The following is a 23,807-nucleotide window of genomic DNA, read 5'->3' on the forward strand; positions in this document are numbered from 1 at the left end:
AAGTGCTTCAGCGGTTCCCGCGGCGCGTGGCCAAGTCTCTAGGGCGCGCGGGGTGGCCGCGGGTGGGCGCCGAGCTACGGCAGCACCGGATCCGCATCCGCCCGCCCTGGCGGGTGTCTGAGTCGCGCGGACGGCGGTCCGCCCTGCTCGAGTGGCTCGCGCGTGCGTACCCGGGCGCCCCGCACAGTACCGACTTCCGGGTACAGCCAGCGCCGAGCGGAGGGACGGCGAGTCCGCGTGCGCCGGGGGCCACACCTGCTGCCCGGAGGCAGCTGTGGGGCGGGGCACCTCCTGCCGTCCTGCTGAACGCGCGGCTCGGCCTCTCCGCGCTGGCGTCTCGCCCTGGGCGGCAGGCGCACAGTAGGCGGTCGGGGGGCCCCCGAGGGGGACGCAGAGGGTGCGGGACCTGGCAGCGCCGCAGGGAGCGCCGGTCAGGTGCCAACAAACCCGGACGCCGCGCAGGCGTGGAGCCGACCCTCCCGCACAAACAACGCATGCCGACTGGAAACAGGCTGTTTTATTATTCACTGGAAGTATCCCCGTGCACTTTTTAAAATTAAAACTCTTTATTTAAACATTTCAATAGCATCTTAGTTTGGTGGCAGCAACAAGAGCACTACCAGAGACAGATATTTGGAAAAGCATTTACAAAAATACACTGCACAAAGTCCTATCTCGCATCTTTAAAAATAAATTAATATTCAAAATATTTCCACCCCAACTCCCAAGTTAGTTTTATATAGGAAATTCTGACATATATTTATCCTGTAATATAGGAAACATCTGTGTGTGTTTTGTTCAACTCCACTGCATAGGCGTTGGTTCCAATTCCGAGTGACAAGAGCAGCCGTGCAGGCTGCGTGTGTTTCGGGGCTGTTGTGCAATATACATGAAACTCCAGAAACCAGCCAGCACCCTCAGTTCATCTTTGTCTGAAAATACCATGAAACTGCTTAACCCAGTAAAGCATCTGTAACGCCTCAAGTGCCTTGTGGACATCTCATTTATAAAATCTGCTCAGGTAAGTTTCTCAGTATTAAATATTAATTACAACCAAAGCGCGTGTCACAGGAACCAAGGGAGGACAGCCAGCAGTCGGGAGAAAAGGCGAACCCCGGCAGGAGCGCGTGGAGGACGCGCGGGGCAGCGCCACCCGGCGGAGTAGTGGTGGGAGTTTGCCGCGCGGGACCTTCTCCTCGGACACCATCCACGTAAAAACAGCCCTCTGATCTGGAGAACGTTAGTGTTTGCTCTTCAGCAACATCCACAAGAAAACCCAAAGAGACCCCTAAGACCAGATTCCTTGTTCCTGTTCATATGGTGACGTGAAAACGCCCAGGGACCCCACAGGACCATCGGGGACAGCGGAGGGCTACATGTCTGCGTCCAGACTGCAGCCCCCCAGCCCGAGTCCCAGCAAAGGGAGGTGCCCCACCCCGGTTAGCGGGGGTCAGCACGGGGGTCTGGCTGTGAAGCTCTCACTCAGGAGAGCAGACAAAGCAGGAGAGCACATTTCCGTCCGTCCCCACCTGGTGACGTGAAGGGACTGTCCGCGTGGAGTGAAGGACAAACCCCACCCTGCAGGAAGGGAGTGGGGAACTGGAACTTGTTGACGCTGGTTTTCCCTGAAAGAAATGTGTGCTGGACTGGGAAGGTCAAGTCCATCTGCTCCCGAAGTCCTTTCAAAGGGCCAGTGAACGGCTAAGTGTAGAAGCTGCAAGAACACGCCAAACCTTTTAACCTCATCTGCTTTGTTCCTGATGTCAGGAAAATACGAGTGTGAACAGCTTTGTGTTTAAAAACAAACCCCCAAAGTGTGTGTCTGTGAACCATACATTCAAATGAATTCCCGAGACTGCCTGTCGCCAACGGGTGTCTGCGCCCAAGCACTCGACACACACAGTCCGTGGGCAGAACCTCGAGCAGCGTCACGGGGTCGGCCGCCCCTGTTCCCCTGCTGGCGGCTGGCACCGTCACCCTGCTGTCCCCACATCCTCGCCGTGACGGGCCCGTGTTGGTCTCGGGCTGTCCCAGTATATACAAAATGTACAGCGGCGGCCACCGGCGTCTCTACTGCACGGGCTCTCCGTGGACGCGGAACCGGTAGAGACACGTGTACTCCGGGTGGCCCCAGTTGGAGGAGACCCGGAGCTCCACGATTTGGAAACCTCTCTCCGGTCTTCTCTGAAACAGAAGGGGAGAGAGCGAAACCATGCTTACTCAGTGCAGACCGCCCGAGCCCGGGCACCTTCCCGACTGGGGTATCCGAGAGGAAGTGGCCGGGCCAGAAAGGGCCCTGGCCAGTGTGCTCCGCGTCGGCAGCCAGGACACAGAGCTCAGGGAAGCCGACAATGCGTCCCGGGCCTGACCGTGCAGGAACAAAGCGCCTCCCAAAGGGGCTCCTTCGGGAGCAAAGCTAGGAGCTCAGCTCCCCCGCCCCCCAGAGGCCCCCGATGCCCTTCTGACAGTTCTGTCAAGGTCAGCGGGCCCTGCCACGCCCGCCGGAGCTCACCAGGACGGGGAACGTCTGGAGCGACTCGCCGTCCTGGTCGTACACAAACTGTCCCAGCAGCTGCCCTTCTTCTTGATGCTCGTTTTCTAGGCCCTGGAAGCGAAACCAGACCTCCTGCGACTCCGGGAGTGCGGCCGACTGCGCCGCTGCTCCTCCGCACGAGCCGGGGAGCCGGGCCCACCACAGCGGTCGGTGACCAGGCTTCTCATCCGGATGGGCGGCAGAGCGGAGACCCGCTCCTCCAGGCCCGCACACCCTCCCGAGAAGCACCCTCCTGGGGAAGGAGGGAACGGTGCCCCTCATGCCTGACCCGCCTGCTCGCAGCAGGTGCAGGCCGAGGGACCAGGGCAGGTGCGCACATCGGGGACGCGCGAGCCTTCCTCTCGGCAGGTGCGGCTCTGGGGCACGCCCCGCCCGGGGAGGGAGAGCCGGGCACACTCACGTAGACGGAGAAGTCCCTGGGGGCGCTGGTGATGTTGCCCGTGGGCGACAGCGTCTTGGGGATGTGCTCCAGCGCGAAGCTGGTCGGGCGGACCTCCATGGACAGCCTCACCACCAGGTAGCCCTGGGAGCCTCTGAACGCCCAGCAGTTGCCTGGGTACATGTCCGGCTGCGGAGGGGGCAAGGCCCTGAGACTCAGGAGCTGAACAAGCTCTTAGCCACTCAGGACACAGAAGCGGGAAGATAAAAGGCTGACAATACTGAAATAAAAGCTTTGGCGTCACAAAAAAAATCCATCCTAAGCAAAATCAAAGGACAGACTGGGGAGAGGGTTTGGACTTCAACTCCGAAGAGTGACCGTCTCCACGGCGTGAGCGAGTTTCACACCCGCTGCGATCACCAGGACCCCAGAGAAAAGCGGGGGGACGCACAACATGCACGCACACACCAGAGAAACACGGGTGCATGTGGCCCCCAGCCACGTGAGGACGCCCGCCGCGCGGCCGCCCGCTCACCTGGATGACGACGCGGGGCGACTGGGAGAAGTACCACAGCGGGACGCCGAACAGGCTGATGAGCGCCGTCTTGGTCTCGTAGGTCTCCGAGCAGCGCGTGCTCAGGATGCTTCCGCCTGCAAACGGGCCCCGCCCACTTCAGCGTCCGGCCCCACCCCTCGGGACCCCGCGTCCTTTCCGACCTCAGGGGGAGTTCCTGGAAGTGTGCTAAAACCTCTCAGGTTTGTGGCTCGTAGGAAGAAGCTTCTACTTTAGGAGCAGCCCCAGTCTTAATCTTACTTTTTCCAAGCCCCATGTCAGGAGTGGGCGATCGCTTTGGGTTGCAATCCGTGCCTGCTGACACCGAGGGGCCCTCTGCACTGGCCCCGCCCACACCTGTGGGGACGGCAGCCCTGCACCCCCTTCCGTCCGCGCTGGCAGAGCGCCCGGAGCCTGCCGGGCCCTGCTGCTGCCAGGCAGCTGGGGTTGGGGCCGAGGGTACAGGCTGCGCCTGTGCACGACCCCTGCTTCTCTCCGGGAGCCGGGTGTGTCTGGGGCTGGAGGGCGGCGACCCTGGCACTCGACGGCGCTGCTCCCACCCCCTTGGCTGCGCCGGTGAGAATGCCGCAGCCATCTGTCCCGCCTCAACGGGAAGCGGCAAGTGCTGGTGCCGCAGCAGGCCAAGACAAACACACAAATGAAAACCCGTGAAAAGTCCTTCCGCAGGAGGCAAAGGGCCGAGTCACCGCCCCGCCCGGCACCTGCAGCCGCCTCCTAGCGGGCGGGGCGGGCAGCGCGGCGGATCTCAGCTTCGGCGTCAACACGCTGCATTTGCATTTGCATTTCCGAGCCACTGAACTGTCTTCCAAAAATATCCTAGTGTTGTTCTTAGAAAGCCTCCTCGAACACACTGGCACTGTCCTAGCTCGGAGTCGAAAACCCTGGCTGGGTTCAGCAGTGAACACTGACAGTCTGCACGCTGCGGACCGACCAGGTCTCGTCCTCCGCACATGCACATGTGCATACACACACGCACACGCAAACACGGGGACTAAGTCACCGTTGGTCCCCAAGGGACGGCTGAGGTGTCACCTGACATCTCCGAACTACTAGGCACTTCCTCAGAAACCGCTGAATCTGAAGACGCAAGACCTAAACCTCCTACGCGGTGAGAAGCATGTCGGTCCGTCCACAGTACCAGGAGAACCAGGTCGTGTTTGAGGGGCAGCAGCGCTCACCCCACTGTGGTCCTGACCAGGGACCGGCCGCTCCCCGCGCCCCCCGAACCAGGGGCGGGTGGTGCTCCGGGCGCCGCCCCCTGCAGGGCTCCCAGCGCAGTGACGCGCGTCAGGAGCCCCCGTTTCCCTGAGAAACGCTCGTCTGCTGCCCCCCCCCCCCCCCCTGACCCTGAACTGGACAAACCCGAAAACTGCGCTTCTCTGGGGCAAGGGGCAGAGCCCCTGCTGGGCCGCCACGAGGCCCTTCGGGGTCCGGCCCCATGCCCCGTGACCGGGGGCACTCCCCGTCTCCTTGCGGAAGCGGCCTCTCGTGGCGGGCCCAGGGTCACGGGGACGGGGCCCGGAGGCGCGCGCACACGCGTGGTCCACAGCACCTCGAGAAGCGCGGTGCCGGCTGGTCCGGCGCACGTGGCCCTCGAGTGACCATGGCTTTCTCCTCCACGAGGAGCCAAACCAGCAGCCCCGCCGTCTGCCCAGTGGGCCGGCCTCGCCCCTGGGACGGCTGTCCTGGCCTGTCCCCGCTGACGGGCGTGGCCCCGGAGGGAGGCAGGCGTCTGCAGGGCCCTTGCCACACGCCTGGAGGGGCCGTGCTCACCCTGCGAGCACCACGCCGGGGGCCACGGGAAGAAGCTGTGCAGTGCCACTCCCAGTGCTGACCCCTGGGGCAGGCAGGCGCATCTCGGTGACCCCACAAAAAGTGGGGATCACGGTACAGCAAGCCACAATCTTCCTGCCAGTGCCGCCTTCCACATGCAAAGCACGTGACAGCTGTCCAGTGTGGGAGCTGGAGCTGAGGGTGCCTCTGCGGCCGGGCACTGCCCCACAGCTGGAGACCAAAGGCCACCGAGACGCCACCAAACTGGGGTTTTGCTGATGGGCGCATACCGGCACCTGCCATGCACACCGGGCACAGCCCCAGCCTCTGCCGGGAGGCGCAGGCTGCACCCTAACACCAGGACTGGAGCCACCGGCCTGGCACGTACGCCCCAGTCTCTGCCCTGCGACTCACCGCCGGACTCCAGGGCGAAGTCCACCATGCCGGTCTTGTCCTGGGAGTACAGCTTCAGCGCGTTGTCCACAATGATGCGCGCTTGCTGGGGGGGCACGCAGGAGGGGGGGGGCGCCGGACCCAGGGGAGGAGAGACAGGGCTGTGTGTGAGTGCTGGGGGTGGGGGCCGGAGGCGGTGGGGGTGGCCGTCTCAGGGAGGGCGTGCTGTCCGTCCGTCCGTCAGCGCTGTCTGGGGACAGCGGGCAGGGGTGTAGGGGGCGCGAGCCTGCTCTCGGACTCACACCGCCTCCCTGGTCCCTGGGTCACAAGAGCCCAGAGGTGCCCAGAGGGGTGGCCCAGCGGGCTCAGCGCGGGGACTGTCCCGGTGCTGGGTGCCTGGGGGGCTCTGGGGCGAGAAGATCAGTCGAGTATCAAGTGCTCCCCAGAGGCAGCTATGACGTCGGCGCCACCGCGTCTCTGCCCCCTGCCTGTGCTGAGCGCCGTCGAAGTCACCGCCACCCCCCACTGCCGGGGACCACGGTCGTCACCTCCACACCCCGCTTCCCCCTCCCTGTCCCCCACCTACCGCTTCTGTGATGCCCACCGCCCCCTGCTGGTGCACCGCGGACAAGACGGCCTCCGAGGTCGGCGCCCGCCCGGTCACGGACACGTGGTGGGTGACGTTCCGCAGGATGCGCAGCTCCAGCTCCCGCAGCGCCGCCTGCAGGCCGTCCGCGCTGACGAACCGAGCGGACAGCCTCTGCAGCAGCTGGTCCAGGGCGCCGCCCTGCTGGTCGTCCGAGAGCAGCAGGCTGACCGTCTCTCTGACCTGCCTGTCGACCTGGGGGCGTCAAGAGCGAACAGAACAGAAACCGCTCAGGCTCTGGCTTCCGTCACCCGGCCACCACGGCCGTGTCACCAGCTCCTCCAAATCCGTCCTGCAAACGCCCCAGCCTTCCTCTCCGCAGGGCGTGGAAGAGGCCCTCCCAGTGCACTGGAGGAGCCCTGGCCCACAGAGCCCTGGGGGGCGGTGCGGCCCCGCCCCCCCGAGTCAGGTGAGGGCAGAGGGGAAGAGCCCCTTGTCTCCCAGGCAGTGGACAGGGGACTCTGACGTGGGCCAGAAACGCCCACCTGCGTCACCCCCGCACACACGCACGACTGCGCGCAGAGGGCGGCCGGACGCACGGGCTGCACGGCCACGGCCCGAGCACGGAGACGCTGCCGCCGGCGGTCCAGCTCAGCCTCCCTGCACAGCAGGGTCGCGCCCGGCCCACCGCCCGGCCCTCCGCTCCGGCTGAGCTCTGCACACAGACGTTTGTGGTTCCCGGCTCCGGCAGCCCCGACTGGCAGCCCTCCTCCTCCGCGGGGGGACGCGGGGGCCCACGCGCACCACGCCAGCGCGGGAAGGTGACGGGGTTAGCGTGGTGGGGGACGGGACGGGGAAATTCGGGAGAGTGGGAGTTTTATTTTAAATGCCACTTTAACCCTTGAAAGTCTTCTAACACAGTCAAGTTTTTTGAGGGAAACTAGTAAAACCGGGACCCCACTCAGCTGGTCCCTGACTTCCCACGGCCACAGGGCGGGCGGCCGCGGGGGGCTCACCTTCTCGCGCACGCCGTGGGCCTCCTCGCAGCCGGCCTTCAGCGGCTGCCAGGCCGCCAGCTCCGCCTGCAGGCGCCCCAGCTCGCGCTCCAGCTGCGCCACTGCGGACTGCAGGTGCTGCTGCTGCTCGGCCGCACTGGGAGTCGACGGGGAGGGGAGAGGGAACAGGCTCAGTTTGCCCGGCGGGGGGGCGGCAGTGGGGGGCTGCCGCCGGTCCCGCGTGCGCACCGACCCCACGCCACTCCACGCCTGAGCCCCTGAGGTTTCCCGGGCCACAAGCACGCACTGCCCAGCGTGTCCTAACAGGGCCCATTCGGCATCCCTGTACTTTCCTCACAGTGACAACATGGCTGCAGGGGGGCGGCATGCTCACCGGCCGTTCCAGGGCTGAACGGGGCCTGGTCAGGCCTGTGGAGGGGGGAGCGTGCTGACAAGGCCCGTTCTCAGGGCAGGCTAACAGTTCCACATGTGTGGCGACTGCAGGGCACCAGCCACCGCATGGCTGTGGCCGGTCCCGCTCGAGCGCTGCAGGTGCCACTGTGCTCACCCCCGCAGCCCCTCAGAGAACACTCCTGGGGGGAGACCTTAGGGGGCACAGATCAGCCTGGCAGACGTGTCTCTAGGGATGGGGGGGCGGTACCTCTGTGGTCCTTCCAGAGGACACACGGCCGCCCGGCAGCAAGCCCGCAGGACACAGAGCAGCCGGGAGGGCACGGGGGGGGGGGGGGGTTTCCCTGGGCCATGCAGGGCCAGGGCGCCATATTCAGGCACACTGGGGGTGGGGGGTGCAGTGAACCTGAAGCACGAAGAGACAGGCAGCCCCCACGAGGAGAGGGGGCCGCGGAGGAGCGTGCCCGCAGGTGACGCGACAGGCTGCAGCCTTGGGGCCGGGCCGTCCCAGGGGCGGCCCCCACAGCCCGGGCTGCGCTTTGGTGCCCTTGGTGCTTGAGGCTGTGTCCTGGACCCCTCCCACCCCCGCCAACGGTGATGTGAGCCAGCTCATCTGCGCCCCAAAGTCAGCCCTGGGGGGGTGGGGGAGCGCCGCCCTCGGCGCACTGCTCCGGGAGAAGCCTGCGGCGGTGAGCCCCTCAGACCGCCCTGCCCTCGGGTGACCCCAGAGGGCCACCCGGAAGACAGGCGGCTGTGTGTCCCTGGGGCTCTCCTACCTCACTGTCCTCAGCTTGGTCTGCTCCAGCTCCCTCTGGACGGCCTGGGAAGCACGAGAAACAGCGGGCTCACACCACCACGCACCTGACCGTGCGTGAAACCACAGGTACACGTCCGGGTTTGTCCCCACAACCCCAGGCCAGCCGTCAGCGGGAAGGTCAGTGCTGTTCTGCTGTCCAAGTACGCTTTGAAAAGACGGCCAGCGGACCCAGCTGGGGGCGCTGATCGCACAGAAGCAGCAGGTGCGTCCTGAACGGGAGCAGCCCCTGCGGCTCAGTGGGCTGCGCGCCGGCCTGGGAACCCAAGGGTCGCCTGTCCGATTCCCGGTCAGGGCACGTGCCTGGGGCGGGCCAGGCCCCCAGCAGGGGGCGCACGCGAGGCAACCACTCACTGATGTCTCTCTCCCTCTGTCTCCCTCCCTTCCCCCTCTCTGAAAACAGATCAGTAAAATCTCTTTTAAAGCAGCCGTGAGACGGAGCCCAGGGGGCAGGGGCACGGTCCCGGGGTACGCTCCGCTCCTCGCGGCGAGCACGCGTCGGGGCCGTGCGCAGAGGAGTACCTCCGACTTCCCCGTCAGCTTCCCGAGGGCGTCCTCCAGGGTCGAGAGGCGCAGCTCGTGCTCGTGGCGGAGGGCCGCGGGGTCAGTCTGGACGGAAAGGGAGCGAGCAGACGGCTCAGACGGGAGGCTGCACACGCACACCGCTGGCGTGTCAGGGCTGCCCAGACGCGCTGCGCGTGGGACGCGCTGGGCACCACGGGGCGGAGTGTCCTGGGGGCCGGCCCCTCGGTGACAGAGCCCTCGGAGGGACCTGGGGCTGTGCCGAGAGGCTGGGAGCTTCTGCAGCGAAGGGGGTGCGGGCCAGGAAGCCCTGCAGCCCCCGGGAGTGCTCTGCGGAGACGGCGGACCGGCCCCCGCCACTCCACGAGCGCCGCCGTGCTCGGTGGCTCCAGGGCAGCGGTCTGGACGCACTGCACACTCGCACCCCTCCTCGGCCACCCGTGCCCACGGGCCGTGCTGCACGGGGGCATTCGCTGGGAACAAACCCAGCCCACCATCTCCCCAGGACACTGGAGACGCCTTTCAGGACAGCCGCACTCGGCCATCAGAGGGACTCGGGCCGAGTGGCCACCCGTCCCGCTGGGCAGGGAGGGGGCGGCACTGAGCGCTCACACAAGCTGGGAAACCTCAGTGTGCCCCACGGCTCCCAGCCGCTCCTTCAGCAATTCTCAGAGGCTGCAGCTCCAGCGGGTTAGTAGGTGCCCTCCCTGGGGGTCGGGGCAGCCCCTGCCCCTCACACCGTCGAAGGGCACCCGCCCCTCTCGGCCCATCTCCCACCGCAGGCAGGCCGCTGGGAGAGAAGATGCTTCCCCCGCCCAGTGCTCAGCGAGCAGTGGGGGAGGCTGCGAGGGGGACTGTCCAGGCAGGGAGTAGGGTGGCGGGCGTGCACCCTGGAGCTCAGGCCGTGTGGGGGCGGGGTGCGCAGGGTGCATGCAGTGGCCAGGGCCTCGGGGAGCAGACTGTGGTGGCCCCTGGACGGGCCGCGACGGGGTGAGGACAGGGCAGGACACTGAGACACTGGCAGCAACGCACCTTCTGGACATTTCGATCCAAAATACCCTAAACTAGACCAGCGTGGAACCGAACAGAGGAAGCGCTGGTCTGAGGGACGTGGGCTGACGGTCCCTCCCTTGATGACCCGGGGTGAACCCGGTGTCGAGGCAGAGCCCCGGGGCCCCGCACGTGCAGAACTCCTCCTGCTGCGTGGCCCCCCTCTGAGGGCACCGCCACACGCAGGCCCACTCGGGGGGCCCAGCGCACCGCAGCCCCTGCCGTCCCTGCCTTTCACGAAAGCACAGCCACGTCCCCCTGCGATGCCCCCCGCCCCCCGCCCCGTCTCTCTGCTCCCCAAGGAGAGAAGCCACACGGGGACCCCTCGCCTCACCTGAGCGCCCAGCAGCCCGCTGGCACTGAGGTCCTTCAGGTGCTGCCCCACCACACTCCTCACCAGGGACGACACCCCGGCTCCACCGTCGTCCAGCCGGTCCACGCGCGCTTGCAGCTGCTGCAGCGATGCCGCCAGCTCTCGCAGCCTCTCGTCGCGGCTCTGGCACCGTCCCGCCAGGGAGGCCACCTGCCGCTCCACCTCCCTCATCCAGGGCCAGGGAGAGGCCTCGGCCACACCCTGAGGCGGAGGGAAGACGTTCTCACAGCCGGGCACGCGAGGCACCACGCCGGCACCCACTGCTTTGGCGCCAGGCAGGCCACCAGCACAGGGGGAGCGTGTCGGCCGAACACCGCCCGGCACCCCCGGTGCCCGGGGGGAACACACGAGAGGCTGCGCCGCTAGCGGATCCCTCGTGCGCAGCCGGGGGCGCTTTCCACTCTCTTCCCTGACCCTTGTGTGCTTCCCAGAGCAACGGACGCTGCTCTCCTCCCAGCCAAAGTGAGCTGAGTGACGCGATCACTCGGAACACGGCGCCGTCTGAACTGGTTCGCCGCACTGCACTCGGGGAGACGGACACTCGAAACTGTTTCCTGACACGGGGAGCCCCACCGGGTGGCCTGTTCCCAGCAGCTCAAGGACGGACCCCCGAGGACAGGCCGGCAGCGCCGGGAGGGCCGGCTGGCAGTTACCTCGGGAGGCGGGGGCAGGGGAGCGGCCCCCGGCGAGATCACGCCCTGTGGCTCCTCAGCCCCCAGCGGCGCTCCGGGCGTGCGTGTCCAGTTGAGGGCGGGCAGGAGGGAGAGGAGGCCTCCCTGGCCCCAGGAGGACAGGCCTGCACCTGGGAGGAGAAGGAACACGCCACGGCTGAGTGGGTGGCCTCGCACGTGGCCTCCCGCGGGGCCCCTCGCGACGCACACACGTGTGGCTGAGCACGTCGCCGGCCGGCCCAGGCCAGAGCCCACTCACCGAGCAGAAGTAAGAGCGGAATGAGCACGACCAGGAACCGGCAGGAGCTGCGAAGGCACCTGGGGGCAGGAACACAGGCGTGTGACGCGGGGGCAGCGCCAGCACGCCCTCCCGCCACGGCAGCCCGGCCCAGAGCAGCCCCCCCCCCCCGAGAAAAAGGGCAGTGCGCGGCCCTGGGCACCCCCCTCTGTGAGGAAGCCCTGCCTGCACAGCGGCGGCGCCCGGGCCCATGTCAGCCAGCAAACCCAAGGCCATGCCGGGGGCTGCGGGGCGGCACCGAGGCACCGTGGACGTGGGCCCACCGCGGAGCCCCAGGGCCCGGGCCCCTTCCCACCGTGTGGCCTCCCAGGCACCCCCCACCCCCTGCGGGCCGCCGCTTCCCTTGGGAACAGCAGTGGCCCAGGGCTGGCCGACAAACCGTGAGAGCACGCCCAGCCAACCAGACACTGGCTTCCTCACCTGGTGAGAAGAAGCACGTTGAGCCAGGACATCAGGGTGACCAGCTGGTACCACCCGCTGCCCAGCCACCAGAGCATCCCAGCGGCCACCTTCCCTGGAAGAGAGCACCGGGTGGTCTCGGGACGTGTCCTCAAGACAACCAGACCCCCAAGCCAGGCCCAGCCGGGGCCTCCAGGTGGTTTGCGGACAGGCCTCTGGGGGGGGGAAGCGAAGCAGCAGGTGGGGCGGGGCGCTGAGAGGTGCTGGCCGGCACAGCGGGATGCCCGCACACCGCCACTCGGGAGGGAGCGCGGGTGAGCCTCGAAGCACCCGGAGTGCACGTCAGGACACGGGCAGCAGTCGGCAGAGGACACCCAGCGCATGCACCGCGGTCCCGGCCCTACTGGGGGCTCGGCGGCCGCGGGCCGGCGCCGGGGGACAGAGCTCATGCACCCAAAGCGCCGCAGGACACAAGGACCGTCACACGGGGAGCGGAGCGCGGGCCCTGACGTGGAGTCCCCCCCCCCGCGCCGTGAGGCGAGTCGGTTCCTGCCACAGCCTCGCAGGGACAGCGCGCGCAGAGCCCGAGCGGCCACCTGGGGCCGTCGCCGCCGACCACAGCACCGCCAGCACCGCCTGCACCGCGGCCCGCCCCGCAGCTCCGGTCCTCCGCAGCATCCGCGTCGCGGCGTGCCCTGTGACGGACGAGACGCGGGCGGGGCGCACTCAGACTCGGGGTCCCGGAGCCCGGAGCCCCGGCCCGCCGCAGCCACCACACAAGGCACCCGACCCGCAGGGTTCCCCCAAACTCCCTCCGGTCGGTGAGTCGACTCCCTTCTCAGGAGAACAAAAAGCAAACCGAGTCCGAGCAAGACGCTAAGTTAACTGACGAGAGCCCCGCTCTCTGTGTGAACAGCTCCCACCCCTCCTGCCGGCTGCGGTGGGTGCCGGCAGGGTTTGCGTGGAGGGAGCAGGAGACGCTGCGAAGCAAACGCGGGCCCAGCCCCCAGAGCGGACCAACATGCTCCCGGCAAGGGGGGCCCCTCCGGGCCGGGCGGCAACCGTCCTGCAGCCCGCACGTCCCTGGGAACGAGCGTTTGGGAGCCGCACACGGTGCTGCCGGGTGGGAGACGGCCGGGGGGCCGCTGCCAGGCAGCCGGGGCCGCAAAGAGCAGAGCACCACCCCGGGGTCCCTCCCGTCTGCTTCCTGGGGGCGGCGGCGGCGGAGGGTGCTGCGCTCGTCCCGGCGCCGGGGTGTGGACCCCTGGCACTCCCAGGGACCGCCCGCGGGGACAGCAGCGGCGCGGGGTGAAGGGGCTGCTGACCTACCGCTGTGGTTTGTGTGTCAGTGAGCAGCCAGGGGCCATCGTTTCTGACGCTCAGCGCTACAGACGAGGCTGCGGGGACAGGTGCCCCTCCCCCAAGCAGGTGCAGGTGTGTGTGCGGGCGGGGGGAGGGGCGGGGCGTCCAGGTGTGCATGTGTCGCCTGGGGTGGGGGCTCGGGGGGCCGAGCACGGCGCGCTCCCGCAGCGGCGCAGGCGGGAGCAGCCTCTCCGGCCCTGTCGCCCCGCCCCCCACCCCGGGAGTTCCTGCTCAGACGTCCGACTCACACCGCAGCCACTCACTGAGTGTCTGGGGAGAGTCCCCACGTTTCAGGCCGGAGTCCGAGGGACTCCTGCCCACCTTCAGCGGGCACCGGGTCCCCAGTGCGGCCGGGACAGCACAGGCGCCCGTGGGCGCGACAGAGACAGAGCAGGCAGTGTGGGAGGCAACCTGTGCGGGCGGAGGCGTGCCGTGCGGTCCCTGCCACCCCTGCCGTCCCGGGGGGCTGCGAGCGGGTGGCCAGGTGGGTCTCCAGGCGCTCCGTCCCCTCCCAGCCGTGGCCTGCGGGGGACGGTGACAAGCAGTTAATGTGACAGATCGCTCCACAAACCCTGTGCGTTCGAAAACGGTGCACGGCGAGTCTGAGGGGTGAGACCAGGCAGCACGGTTATGAGATAAAACTCAGAGCCAACGCCACCTGGTGGTCGTCCGCTTCTACTACACTTGACCTTGGGAAAGGGGCCGGGCTTCAGCACCGGGGTGCCCGCCTGCCCCCTCGCCCCCTGGGCCAGGCCCACACAACCGTGCCCGCAGCCCAACCCGAGGGCACCGCACGGGAGGGAGCCAATGCCATACTCACACAGCGAGTCCCCGTTCACTTGGAGGCGGCCGTCCTCGCTGGCAGACTCCGTCACCGTCAGCTCCCTGCTGTGCCCCGAGCAAGCTGCAACACATGCGGGGGAGGCCTCCAGAGCTCGGCCAGCGCCAGGCCCTCTCAGACCCCCGGGGGCCGGCAAGCCGGAGAGCAAGCGAGGCCGGCCACCCCCGCCGCAGCACGGCCGGTGGCCTCGCCTGTGGGCGAGGACGCCGACAGGGCCCTGCCTGGGAAGAGACTTTGCGGCCCCCCGCCAGGACAGCACGCCCACCGACGCCCTGCAAAGGCGAGCGTGCTCAAGACATCGGGGAGGCTCTCCAAACGCCGTTCAGATGCACGGCCGCTACTTCAAAGAGTACACCAGACACTGAGTGTGCTAACTCCTCACGTGAAAAGTGGCTTAGAAACAGCGTGCACACACGGACCAGCTGCCGGGGACTGGCCTGCGCGCAGGGCCCGCGAGCCCCTCCGCCAGCCCCAGGAGGAGGAGCCGAGGCCGCGGCCCAGCGGGGCAGACAGACTGCAGAGCAGAGGCGCGAAGGTGCTGTGGAAAGAGCAGGTTTTCTCCACCGTGAAAGCAGCGTGTGGTGGAAGAAAGAGGAAAAAATTATTTAAATACCTTGTGATTCATGGCTTTTTGATTTATAGCTTTCTGATTCATCTTTTGATTCATAGCTTTTCAATTTGTAATTTTCTGATTCGTAATTGAGCTTCATTAAAACCACTCGAAAGAGTTGGACTAAGGCTGACGAGAAAGATGACGAAGTGTACGTGGCCAGCCACAGAATCCTGTCCACGTAGGACACGCCGCCTATTGAGAAACCGTGGACACACAGTTAATTCCCCCCGGAGCCAGCACCTCCTCCCCTGCCAAGTCCGAGAGCCGGGCTCCTCGTGCAGGCACCACAGAGCCAGCCGTTCCCACGACGAGGAGGCAGCACTCGGGAAGCGCCGGCACGCCGGTCCCTTGTCCCGCGGGCAGAGCTGCCGACCAGGCCTCTCGCCAGCACCCTTCCCAGAACCGGGGTCGGCTCGCCTCACCGCTGCACCCGGCACACAGCCCCGCTCGGGTGCTACCTGCCCAGCCCCCCGTCCGGCTCCACGCCTGCCTGCGGGCCCCCCAAGGGCCCCGGCATCCTCCAGGCCGGCCGGCCGCCCCAGCACTGGCAACGGGATGGCAGAAACGAGCGGCGTGGCCTTGGGAGGCGTCCACGCGGCGATGGAGCCGCTGGGCCAAGAGGACCCGGCCATGCTCTGCGGCTTTTCATCAGTGCCCGCGCTGCAGAAGACACAACGGACCCGGGCATTTCTCCCAGCACCCCGAAGCGTGTAGGGAGGTGGTCCCCAAGTCACAATCGCCAGAAAGGCTCGTTGCTGGGAAGCGCCCTCCCTGAGCGGCGGGGGAAGCGGGCTTGCCTCCAGGCGGTCGGGCGCACGGGGACCACCTGGGACGGGCTTGTCCCCCGGGCGCACCCGGGAGGTGCCCTGAGCCCAGCTCGTGTGCTTCCTCCGCGGCCCGCGAAGCCTCAGGGACTCAGAGGGGACAGCACGCAGTTGGCGGGGGCTGGGGCGTCTGAGCTGAAGCGAGGTTGAAGAAGTGCGATCAGAGTGAGGCTGCAGGCCTCGGGCGAGCCGCACCCCATCCAGCAGAGCCCGCGGGGCTGCCCTCCCTGCTCTGCTGCCCTGCACGCCGGACGGAGGCCGGGGAGGGAGAAGCTGCTCACCAGAAGTGAGCCCGGGACGGTCTCGCCGATGACAGAAAGAACACCCGCATCCCACTTTTTGTCCGTCAAACTGGAAGATTTGTGAAGCACGAAAATCTGACAAACGGGCGAGTCTGCGGGCGGGGCCCTTCCAGCGCCATGGGGGCGCGCAGTGGGGATGCGTGTGTCGGCGGCCGTGCGGCGCGGCTCAGCGGGAGCTGCTGGCTGGACGGGCCCTGACCCACATCGGAACCACCCACGATGGCCTCTTCTGGAGCGAGGCTGGTCTGAGCACACGGCTCAGCTCCAGAGCTGCTCCCGAGGTCGGGAGCGCAGCGGTGTGTGCGCTGGGCCGGCCGCGGGCTGCACGGTTCTGGGCAGCACAAGGCCCAGCCACTTTGGTCCTCGGTGCTCCGATGAGGCTCGCCAGTGAGCAGAACCCTGTTCCGTGCCAGCAGGACGACCGGCGTTCTCCCCAGGGACGGCCCGCTCCTCGAGGCTGTCTGCGCCTCTGCTGGGGGCCGGAGGTGCTGCCTGGGGGCGCGCAGGAGGGCCCGTACTCAGACCCCCACTCCCACGGCTTCCGTGGGACGCAGGGAGGCGGCCAGGAGGCCCGGGGAAGGCTGGGAGCCAGCGTGTGGCCACATCTCCGGCCTCCCCGGCTGTGGAAGGGGACCCCCCATGCTGGAGAGCAGTCTCTTCGCGCACGGGCCTCCCACCAGCACCCTGCTCTGTGGAGGGCTGCGTCGGGTCTCGGGGAGAAGACTGTGGAGCCTGCTGAAGCCTTCTGGATGCGAAGCAAAACATCACCATTTGTCGACTCGAGTCTCCCGAGGTTCGGGACAAGGAGCTTTTAACCGTCCAGGGGGTCTCCCCGCCTGTCTGCCCGCGCAGGGGCGGGTGCTCGCGCAGCTCCCAAGGGACGGGGACACGGGCTTTTCAGCTGCGCCAGCAGAAACCCGAGTGTCGCTGGCCTCGGACGGAGTGAGCCTCCAAGGAACCACGAGCAGCAGCAGGCAGAGGAAGGGCAGTCAGTGTCGACTGTCGTACAAAACCACGTGCGACCGACAGTGCCTCAGACAGGACCACGCACTTCTCCACACGCAGAATCCAGGCGCTGTTTGCACACCGTGACTGGACCAGGTGCCGCCGAACCGCACACTGTTTGTCGTGTGGGCTTCACCTCATTTCGAGAAGCACGAGAATTCACACTGGGCGCACCCCACCCGCCGCGGCGCCCTGCAAGGGGCCCCGAGAGGACAGAGGGTGGGAGGGGGCTTCCCTGGGCCGCTGTTCGCAGGATGTACGCGGGCACGGCCACAGCCGGAGGGAGGGAGGGAGGCAGGGGCGCTCAGTCAGGCTGGCGGAGAGCTGCGCGCACATCAGGCGCACTCGGCCCCACAGCACCCTCTCGCGTGACCTGTGTCTGGGAGACCCGGGCGGTGGCCCGAGGGGGCGGCCCTCGCTGGGTGGTGGGCGGACTGACTTTCTCCCTCGAGCACGTCTGTGACTTTCTGGGGTTCTTCATAAACACAGCAGACTTTTTAAGATAAATCGGTTATTTCTGCAAATCACAGTTGTAATCTGAAACAGCGAGGGAGGTGACAAGAGAAGCCCAAAGCAAATAAAAATGTAGCTTGTTACACCCGAAACTAACGTGAAACGATACTGAATGTACACTGTGATATAAAAAAATAACACAGAGGTAAAATGGAAACGTACAAAACCCTTCTCTCTTTGACAAGTCAGGAGCACCCAGCCCGGGGTGGTGCACCCAGCCCGGGGCAGCTCAGCGGGCCGGGTGTGGTCTCATAAACCGGAGAGTCACCGGTTCGGTCCCCGGTCGGGCGCGAGAGGCAACCGACTGACGTCTCTTGCACGTCGGATGTCTCTCCCCCCTCTTTCCCCTCCCTTGCCGTCTCCCTAAGAAAACCAGTCAGGAGCAACTCAAGTCACGGTCTCGCAGCACCGGGTCTCCAGCGGCTCCTGAAACCCAGCCCCGCGGACGAAGCGTGGCTGTCTGCAGTCACACGTGGCAGAGCCCCGGCCCGTGAGGAGGCGGTGGGAAGGCGGCACGCCCCCCAGAGAGCTCGCTGGGGCGAGCACCTTCACCCCAAGGGTGATGCACACTGTGCTCCCCGCGGCGAGGGTGCGCCTCTGTGCACCCCAACACGCCCTGCCCCCAGGGCACCCTGAGAGCCGAGCCCTGGCTGGGGCCGCCCCAAGAGCAGCACCCAGGCCTGCACGGTGGGGCTGCCTCGAGGGCCAGGGAGACTCTGGGCAGAGCCGGAGCAGAGGGGGTGCGGCCTGCCCTCCCCTTCCTGCTGCCTCCACACCGTGTGGCTGCTGACCGCTCAGGTCAGCACCACGCGGTGGCCACCACAGACAGACTCGAACGCCAGCAGCTGCAACGCCACGCCCCCGCACCTGAGAAGCGGTAACTGACTACCCTGTGGGCCAGGCGTGCCCTGGAACACCGCCAACGCACAAACGTGGCCCTGCCCCCGCCCTTCCCCGTCCCCGTCAGGCCCCCTGCCCTGCACCCCACAGCGCCAGGCAGATCGGTGTGTGGAGGGGCCCACTGGGGGCTGGTGCTTGGGGACAAGGTGAGCACGCTTCCAGGCTAGAGCTCCCCGGCCAGCCCTGCTGCGTGGGAGCAGTGACCACGGGCAGGAAGGCGGGGACAGGCACGGAGTGCTGGGGCCAGCGGGAGCATCTGAGCCACCTGATGGAACCGGGGGGGGGTGGGGGTGGGGGCCAGGGCGCTGGGGACCCTGGAAAGAGCCCGCAGGCCAGCCTGCAGAGGCCACACAGCTGCCGACAGCCAGGCGACTCCAGGGCGTCTGCGAGGGCCCCTGCCCAGTGACCGCAGCCAAGACTCAGATGTCTGCCTCTGTTCAGCTGTGGCCGTGGCCAGCCCAGAGCCTGCGAATGAGGGCGCTACCCAGCAGGGTGGGTGCCGAGCAGCCCCGACCTGAAGGCCCAGCGGCAGCGGAGGCGGGGACCCCGCTCGAGCTGCCGCTCCGGAGCCTGCGCAGGCCCACAGCACCACGCCCCGCCTATGCACTAGGTCGCAGAGCTCCAGACACCCCCGGGACACGCTGGCGCCGCGGCCTGCGAGACAAGGACGGGGGACGTGCGGTCCCCCCGACCGTGCGGCGTGCGGGACTCACGTTTCTGCGTGTGGTCCCGCGAGTACACCCGGGAGGTGAGGCCGTGGGTGGAGGCGTGTGCGGACGCGTCCTGGCGCGCGGACAGCTGGCTGCAGGCCCTGCAGGTGTAGCCGTTGCTGCGGGCCGCGCCGGCGTCCGTGTCCCCGTTCCCCTGCGCGAGGGCTCTCGCTCCGCCTGCGGGCGCGGGGAGCAGAGGGCGCCGGTCACGCCGGGCATGCCCGCCGAGAGCCGCTCCCCCAAGGGGGTGAAGGGCTGAGGGTGTTACCTTTAAGGTCTCCGTCATCGTCCAGACCTAGAACACACACGTTTTTGCAGGTAAGCTCAAATTATCAAAACACAGCAAAACACGCAAAAAACTAAGAATTACAGGGCTTAATAAATCAGCATCACGCACCGGTCCACATTCATTTCCTAAAACTCCTAAAATTAATGGCAGTCTCCCCAGAGAGACACACCCAGCCTCCGGCAGAGGCTGAAGGGCGTCTCTGACCGAAGTGCACGTGTGCACCCGCGTGTGCACACACTGCGTGTGCGAAGGGCGCAGCAGGCTGGGCGTGCTCACGGGACAGGCCCCGCGTCTCAGACCTGGTGTCCCCGGCACCCCGCTGCCGAGAGCCGCCTGCAGCCGAGGCCACAGCCCACGGAAGGAGCGCTGCACCACCTGCGGCCTGCAGAGGGCGCCGGAGACGCGCCGGCAGCTGGGAGCCCAGCAGCTGGGAGCCCAGAGGGACCCCCGGCCCCGCTGGGCTCTGCTGGCCGTGACGTCCCTCCCTCCAGAACGTCCAGAAGGGACCGTCTGGTAGCTGACTCACCCCAGAAGTGGTCCACTTGGGTCTGCTCTCGGATCAGAGACTCGTCCAGCACGGGCGGCCGGAGGCTGGCCGAGCCCTGCAGCCCGCTGCTCGGGCCGGCCGTGGCCTGCCTGGCGGCGTGGCTCACGCTGAACGCCAGCCTGCTCGCGCCTCTGTGCTGCTTGGCTGTCCTGAAAGGAAGGAACAAGGAACAAATTCACAGGCTTTTTCTTAATACAAACTGACGATATTTCACCAACACAAAACCTTCGAGAACACAGCATTTTTAAGGCATCGTTTTTTGGTGTCTTTCCACTGTGATGACACATTTATCGACTTGGGAAAGGGAGTCCTAGGCTGGGGTCCAAGAGCTCCTCTGACAAGTGTTTCAGCAAGATAGTTTCCACACTAATCTTGGGCTGTATGACACCAAAGCAGTTAAAACTTAAAACGACAAGTATTAAAAACAGCCTAAGCATAAAAATAAACAATTACGTGATTTCTGAGCTCACGCCCTCCCTCCCTTTTCAGAACCAGCCACCACACGCTCCTGTGCTCCCACTCCGGGTCTCCGGCCAGAAGGGGCAGCTCTGCGCGCAGCCCGGCGGGCACAGGCTGTCCTCTAGCGTGGCGGCCACACTCCCCTCGGGCACGAGGGACAGACGCCGGGGCCCTGACAACGAGCGCTGCGGGGCGCTGCAGGCTGCGTGGGCCCCGGCAGGCGCCCCTCGGCGGTGGACTGTGTGGGCGTCGGCAGGTGCCGGGAGGCCCAGCCCCGTGGGCACTCCACCCGAGCTGGGACCGCCTGCAGCCCCGTGGTGAGCCCCAAGGCAGAGGAGCAGAGCCTCCGTCTCTGAGCAAACTCTGAGGCCACTTCTAGGGGCGCACACCCTCCCTGTCCTAATGGAGCCCATCCGGGGGGCAGGCTCGTCCCTCCCCCGGGCGCAGCCCACAGAAGAGCTGTCCCGCACACACACAGGCCATCCCCATCCGGCTCCCGCTGGTGCAGAAGCAGCGACGGGCAGCCTGGAGGTGGTGGGTGGGCAAGCCGCCCACCCCGGTGCAACCCGTCGAGTCAACAGACCACGCGCGCTGGCCCCGCCCCTGAACAGCTGAGCGGGGCAGCTGAGAGCCAGGCCTCGCTCGCTGCATGGGGGAGACCCCGGCTGCAGAACACCCGCACCGCACCCCGCGTGGCGGAGGCCACGTCAGCCCTCGCCCCAGCACAGCCCGGATGCCGCGAGGGCCTCCGTGCACACACAGGGTCTTCCGCTCCAGGGTGCGGTCTCGCGGCCCGGCGCGCGTGGCTCGCACGTGCGTGGGTGCAGAGGAGCGGGACTCACCTGGCCGCTCTGTCCCGCAGGGAGGCCGTGCTGCCGGGGCGGGCGTCTGCGTGCCCTGCCTGGCCGCCCTCTGTCCCGCGCGCGGTGGCGGCCAGGCGCAAACTGCGGCGGGACATTCTGGGCGAGTCGAACACGGGGTCCAGTCTGTGCTGCGTCTCGAAGTCCAGAGCGTCCGAGGAGTAGCTCGAACTGGAAGGGAAAACGTGTCAGGGGTGAGTGCGGCTCACGGCGCCGTTTCCGCATCGGACGAAACCACCGCTGGCCGTGGCCTGTCACCTGTGGCGAGGGTTGGAGAACAGCCGCTACCGTTTGACGACTCTTCCAAAAGCACGGGAAGCTGGCCCCCACTTCAGTGCCTGTGAGGTCGGCGCCCCGGGTGCCCGGTGTGGAAGCCCAGGGCCGCTCGACGCGCCGGCATGTCAGCCTGCGCCTGCTCACGCAGCGCAGAGACGGCGACCCTGCCCTGGCGGGGCCCCAGACACACAGTCACCCGGCGGGCCCGTGGACGCGGGACGGGGGCGGGTCACCGCACCACAGGCTACGGGGCCTCCAGCCCGCCCCAGCGAGACACGGCCACGGCGAAGGACCCACTGACAGGCGTGTCCTCTGTGTGGTCGGCACTTTCCCAGACCAGGAGGCACCCACTGAGCACCCACTTTGGGCCGCCTTCAGGGTGGGGACACACCTCCACCCTGGCCAGCCGGTCCAGGGGGCCCGGGCATGCTCAGAGAACCCCCACACTCAGCATTCACACCACAGCGGCGGTCCCCAACCCTGCCAGCTCCAGGGGCCAGTTCTGTGGAGACAACCTTCCCACGCGGATGAGGGGAGAGGCGGCGGAGCTCGGGCCGGCCGGCCCTCCGCTGCCCTCCTGCTCCGCAGCCCTGTGCAGCTGGCCGGGTCCCAAACCTCCCTGGTTCCCTGCGAGGCCACCACCTGGGGGCGGGAGGGAGCCCTGGGTTACAGGCTCACCACCTGCGAGCAGTCACAGGTGCAGGAGGCGACCTCCCAGCCGCGTGGGGAGGAGGGCTACGCCCAGGGCCTGTGAGCAGGGGCGGGGAGAGGGGAGAGGACGCCGAGGAGGGTTTCCTGCCGGGGAGGGCGACCCAGCAGACGAGGGGCCGGGGGAGTGTCACGCCCGCCCGCCCGCCCGGGAGGCACACCCGCTGGCGGCAGGGAGCAGCTTCAGAGGCGTCTGTGGGTCGGACTTGGACACCTGAGCGAAGGGAAAGGGCGCAGGACCGTTTCTGCGCCCCAGCTGCTCCACACACACGGGTCCCGAATCACACCCCTCCCCACCTCATTAGATGGGGCCTAGACCGCGTGCGGCCACAGCCACAGTGAGTGATGCCGTCGGCGTCCCCGACAACAGGGGAGGGACACTCACGCCCCCGGCCCCCTCCGGAGGCTGCACCGGCGTGCGGTGAGGACGCCGAGGGCCTGAGTGGACGCGAGCCGGAACAGCCGCAGTTTCCGTCCGGGGGGTCACACGGCTGCGGTGCTGGTGCGAGGGACACACACGGTTCCGGGTCGGAGTCCGTCCTGTAGGTGCCGACCTCCCCGGCTGGGCGTGCAGGGCGGTCCTCCACGAGCCCGGCACCAGGACACACCGGGGGCGGCCAGGCCTGCCCACTCTGTCCCAGCCCCGGCCCCGGCCCCGGCGGGACTCGGGGCTCTGGTCCCTCCCCCAGCACGCCCAGGCACACCGGCGCTGCCTGGGCCCTGCCCCCCCCCCCCGCCTCCGGCACGGAGCCCCGAGGCCTCTGCCGTCAGAAGGGGCTCCAGGCCTGCAGTCTGCAGAGCGCACGGGGGAGCAGCCGCCGGGGGGACGGCACAGCAGCGGCGAGGCAGACCTCCCACCTGTGGGGGAGGGGACGAACAGGACCCACCCCGGCTGCCCCAGCCCTAGGCTGCCCGGCGCCTGGAAGGGCTGCACCTGCTCCCACAGGCAGGCTGCAAGGCCTGCGCCAAGGAGGAAGGAAAGTGCTCCAGGCCGCGCGTCCAGTCCATGCTAAAGGGACGTCTGTTCACACGGAAAACACAGGAAGACCTGGGAGGTTCTCTTCAAACCGGTCACAGAGACGCCCAGCCCTCGGGACCGAAGGGGACTGGGTTCTCAGCAGGGGGCAGGGGATGGGGCGTGGGATCGCCCATCTCACAGGGCCAGCGGGAGCTGCCCGCTGTCCGCCCCGGGGCCGGGGTCCCAACCACCCTGTGAAACAGGCGGCTCCAGGGAGGCGCCGGGGCCAGGGAGCGACCCACGTGTCTGCAGAGGGGGCCGCAAGGTGCCAGCCCCACCAGGCCGCACGAGTGCCAGGGTGGGGTTCAGAGGACTTCCCTGACTTTGGGCGAGGCGGGGGTGGGGTGGCACAGAGCTGTGAACCGGGGCGTCCGGCCCAGGAGGAGCAGAGGCCTGAGGGACACAGCTGGGCGTGAAGCAGACCCAAGCGTCACTCGGAGAGCACAACGCCCCAGAGGCACCGTCAGCCCCGCCCTCCAGCCGAAGGCTGCCGTGGGGCTCTCCCACCCGACACGCCGGGTCACCGGCGCACAGGGCTCTTGCTCTCCCGACGAGACTGCGCAGGAGAACGGGCCCCGAGGGTCCCAGTGGCACCTCAGTCCCCGACGTCTCTGCCCTCCAGAGCCCAGACGAGTGCGGAGGCCCACCACCCTCCTGGAAGTCTGCTCTGGTGCACCTGAACGGTGAGACCGAAACGCCGCCTGCAGCTGAGGGCCAGAGACGGCCACGGACACGGGGCAGCTGGGAGCCGGGACGAGGGCGGCGAGCCTGCCTGGGGGCCCGTGGGC

At 67.5% G+C, this 23,807-nt stretch overlaps 1 protein-coding gene across 4 annotated transcripts in view; it reads right to left on the bottom strand.

Moving 5' to 3' along the window:
• Positions 1-499: 499 nt before the first annotated feature.
• The window catches only part of SUN1 (Sad1 and UNC84 domain containing 1), a 37,030-nt gene continuing 13,722 nt past the window's right edge, over positions 500-23,807 (bottom strand). Inside the window, exons 3-23 of one of the 4 annotated variants that reach the window (XM_028527528.2) lie at positions 21,000-21,188; positions 19,678-19,847; positions 19,131-19,157; positions 18,866-19,039; positions 14,609-14,800; positions 13,975-14,058; positions 13,566-13,676; positions 12,389-12,487; positions 11,814-11,907; positions 11,355-11,413; positions 11,078-11,226; positions 10,386-10,625; positions 9,002-9,088; positions 8,442-8,485; positions 7,276-7,411; positions 6,260-6,514; positions 5,695-5,779; positions 3,469-3,584; positions 2,955-3,122; positions 2,513-2,605; positions 500-2,184 (exon numbers count right to left, since the gene is read on the bottom strand). In XM_028527528.2, the coding sequence (XP_028383329.1) occupies positions 2,071-2,184; positions 2,513-2,605; positions 2,955-3,122; positions 3,469-3,584; positions 5,695-5,779; positions 6,260-6,514; positions 7,276-7,411; positions 8,442-8,485; positions 9,002-9,088; positions 10,386-10,625; positions 11,078-11,226; positions 11,355-11,413; positions 11,814-11,907; positions 12,389-12,487; positions 13,566-13,676; positions 13,975-14,058; positions 14,609-14,800; positions 18,866-19,039; positions 19,131-19,157; positions 19,678-19,847; positions 21,000-21,188 (2,686 nt within the window). In that variant the 3' untranslated portion in view covers positions 500-2,070. The remainder of the gene's footprint in view (positions 2,185-2,512; positions 2,606-2,954; positions 3,123-3,468; positions 3,585-5,694; positions 5,780-6,259; positions 6,515-7,275; positions 7,412-8,441; positions 8,486-9,001; positions 9,089-10,385; positions 10,626-11,077; positions 11,227-11,354; positions 11,414-11,813; positions 11,908-12,388; positions 12,488-13,565; positions 13,677-13,974; positions 14,059-14,608; positions 14,801-18,865; positions 19,040-19,130; positions 19,158-19,677; positions 19,848-20,999; positions 21,189-23,807) is intronic. The other 3 variants (XM_036014682.1, XM_036014683.1, XM_036014684.1) reach the window with 3 other exon arrangements.

The sequence above is a fragment of the Phyllostomus discolor genome, chromosome 13, assembly GCF_004126475.2.
Source record: "Phyllostomus discolor isolate MPI-MPIP mPhyDis1 chromosome 13, mPhyDis1.pri.v3, whole genome shotgun sequence".
In the NCBI taxonomy this organism is placed as follows: domain Eukaryota; kingdom Metazoa; phylum Chordata; class Mammalia; order Chiroptera; family Phyllostomidae; genus Phyllostomus; species Phyllostomus discolor.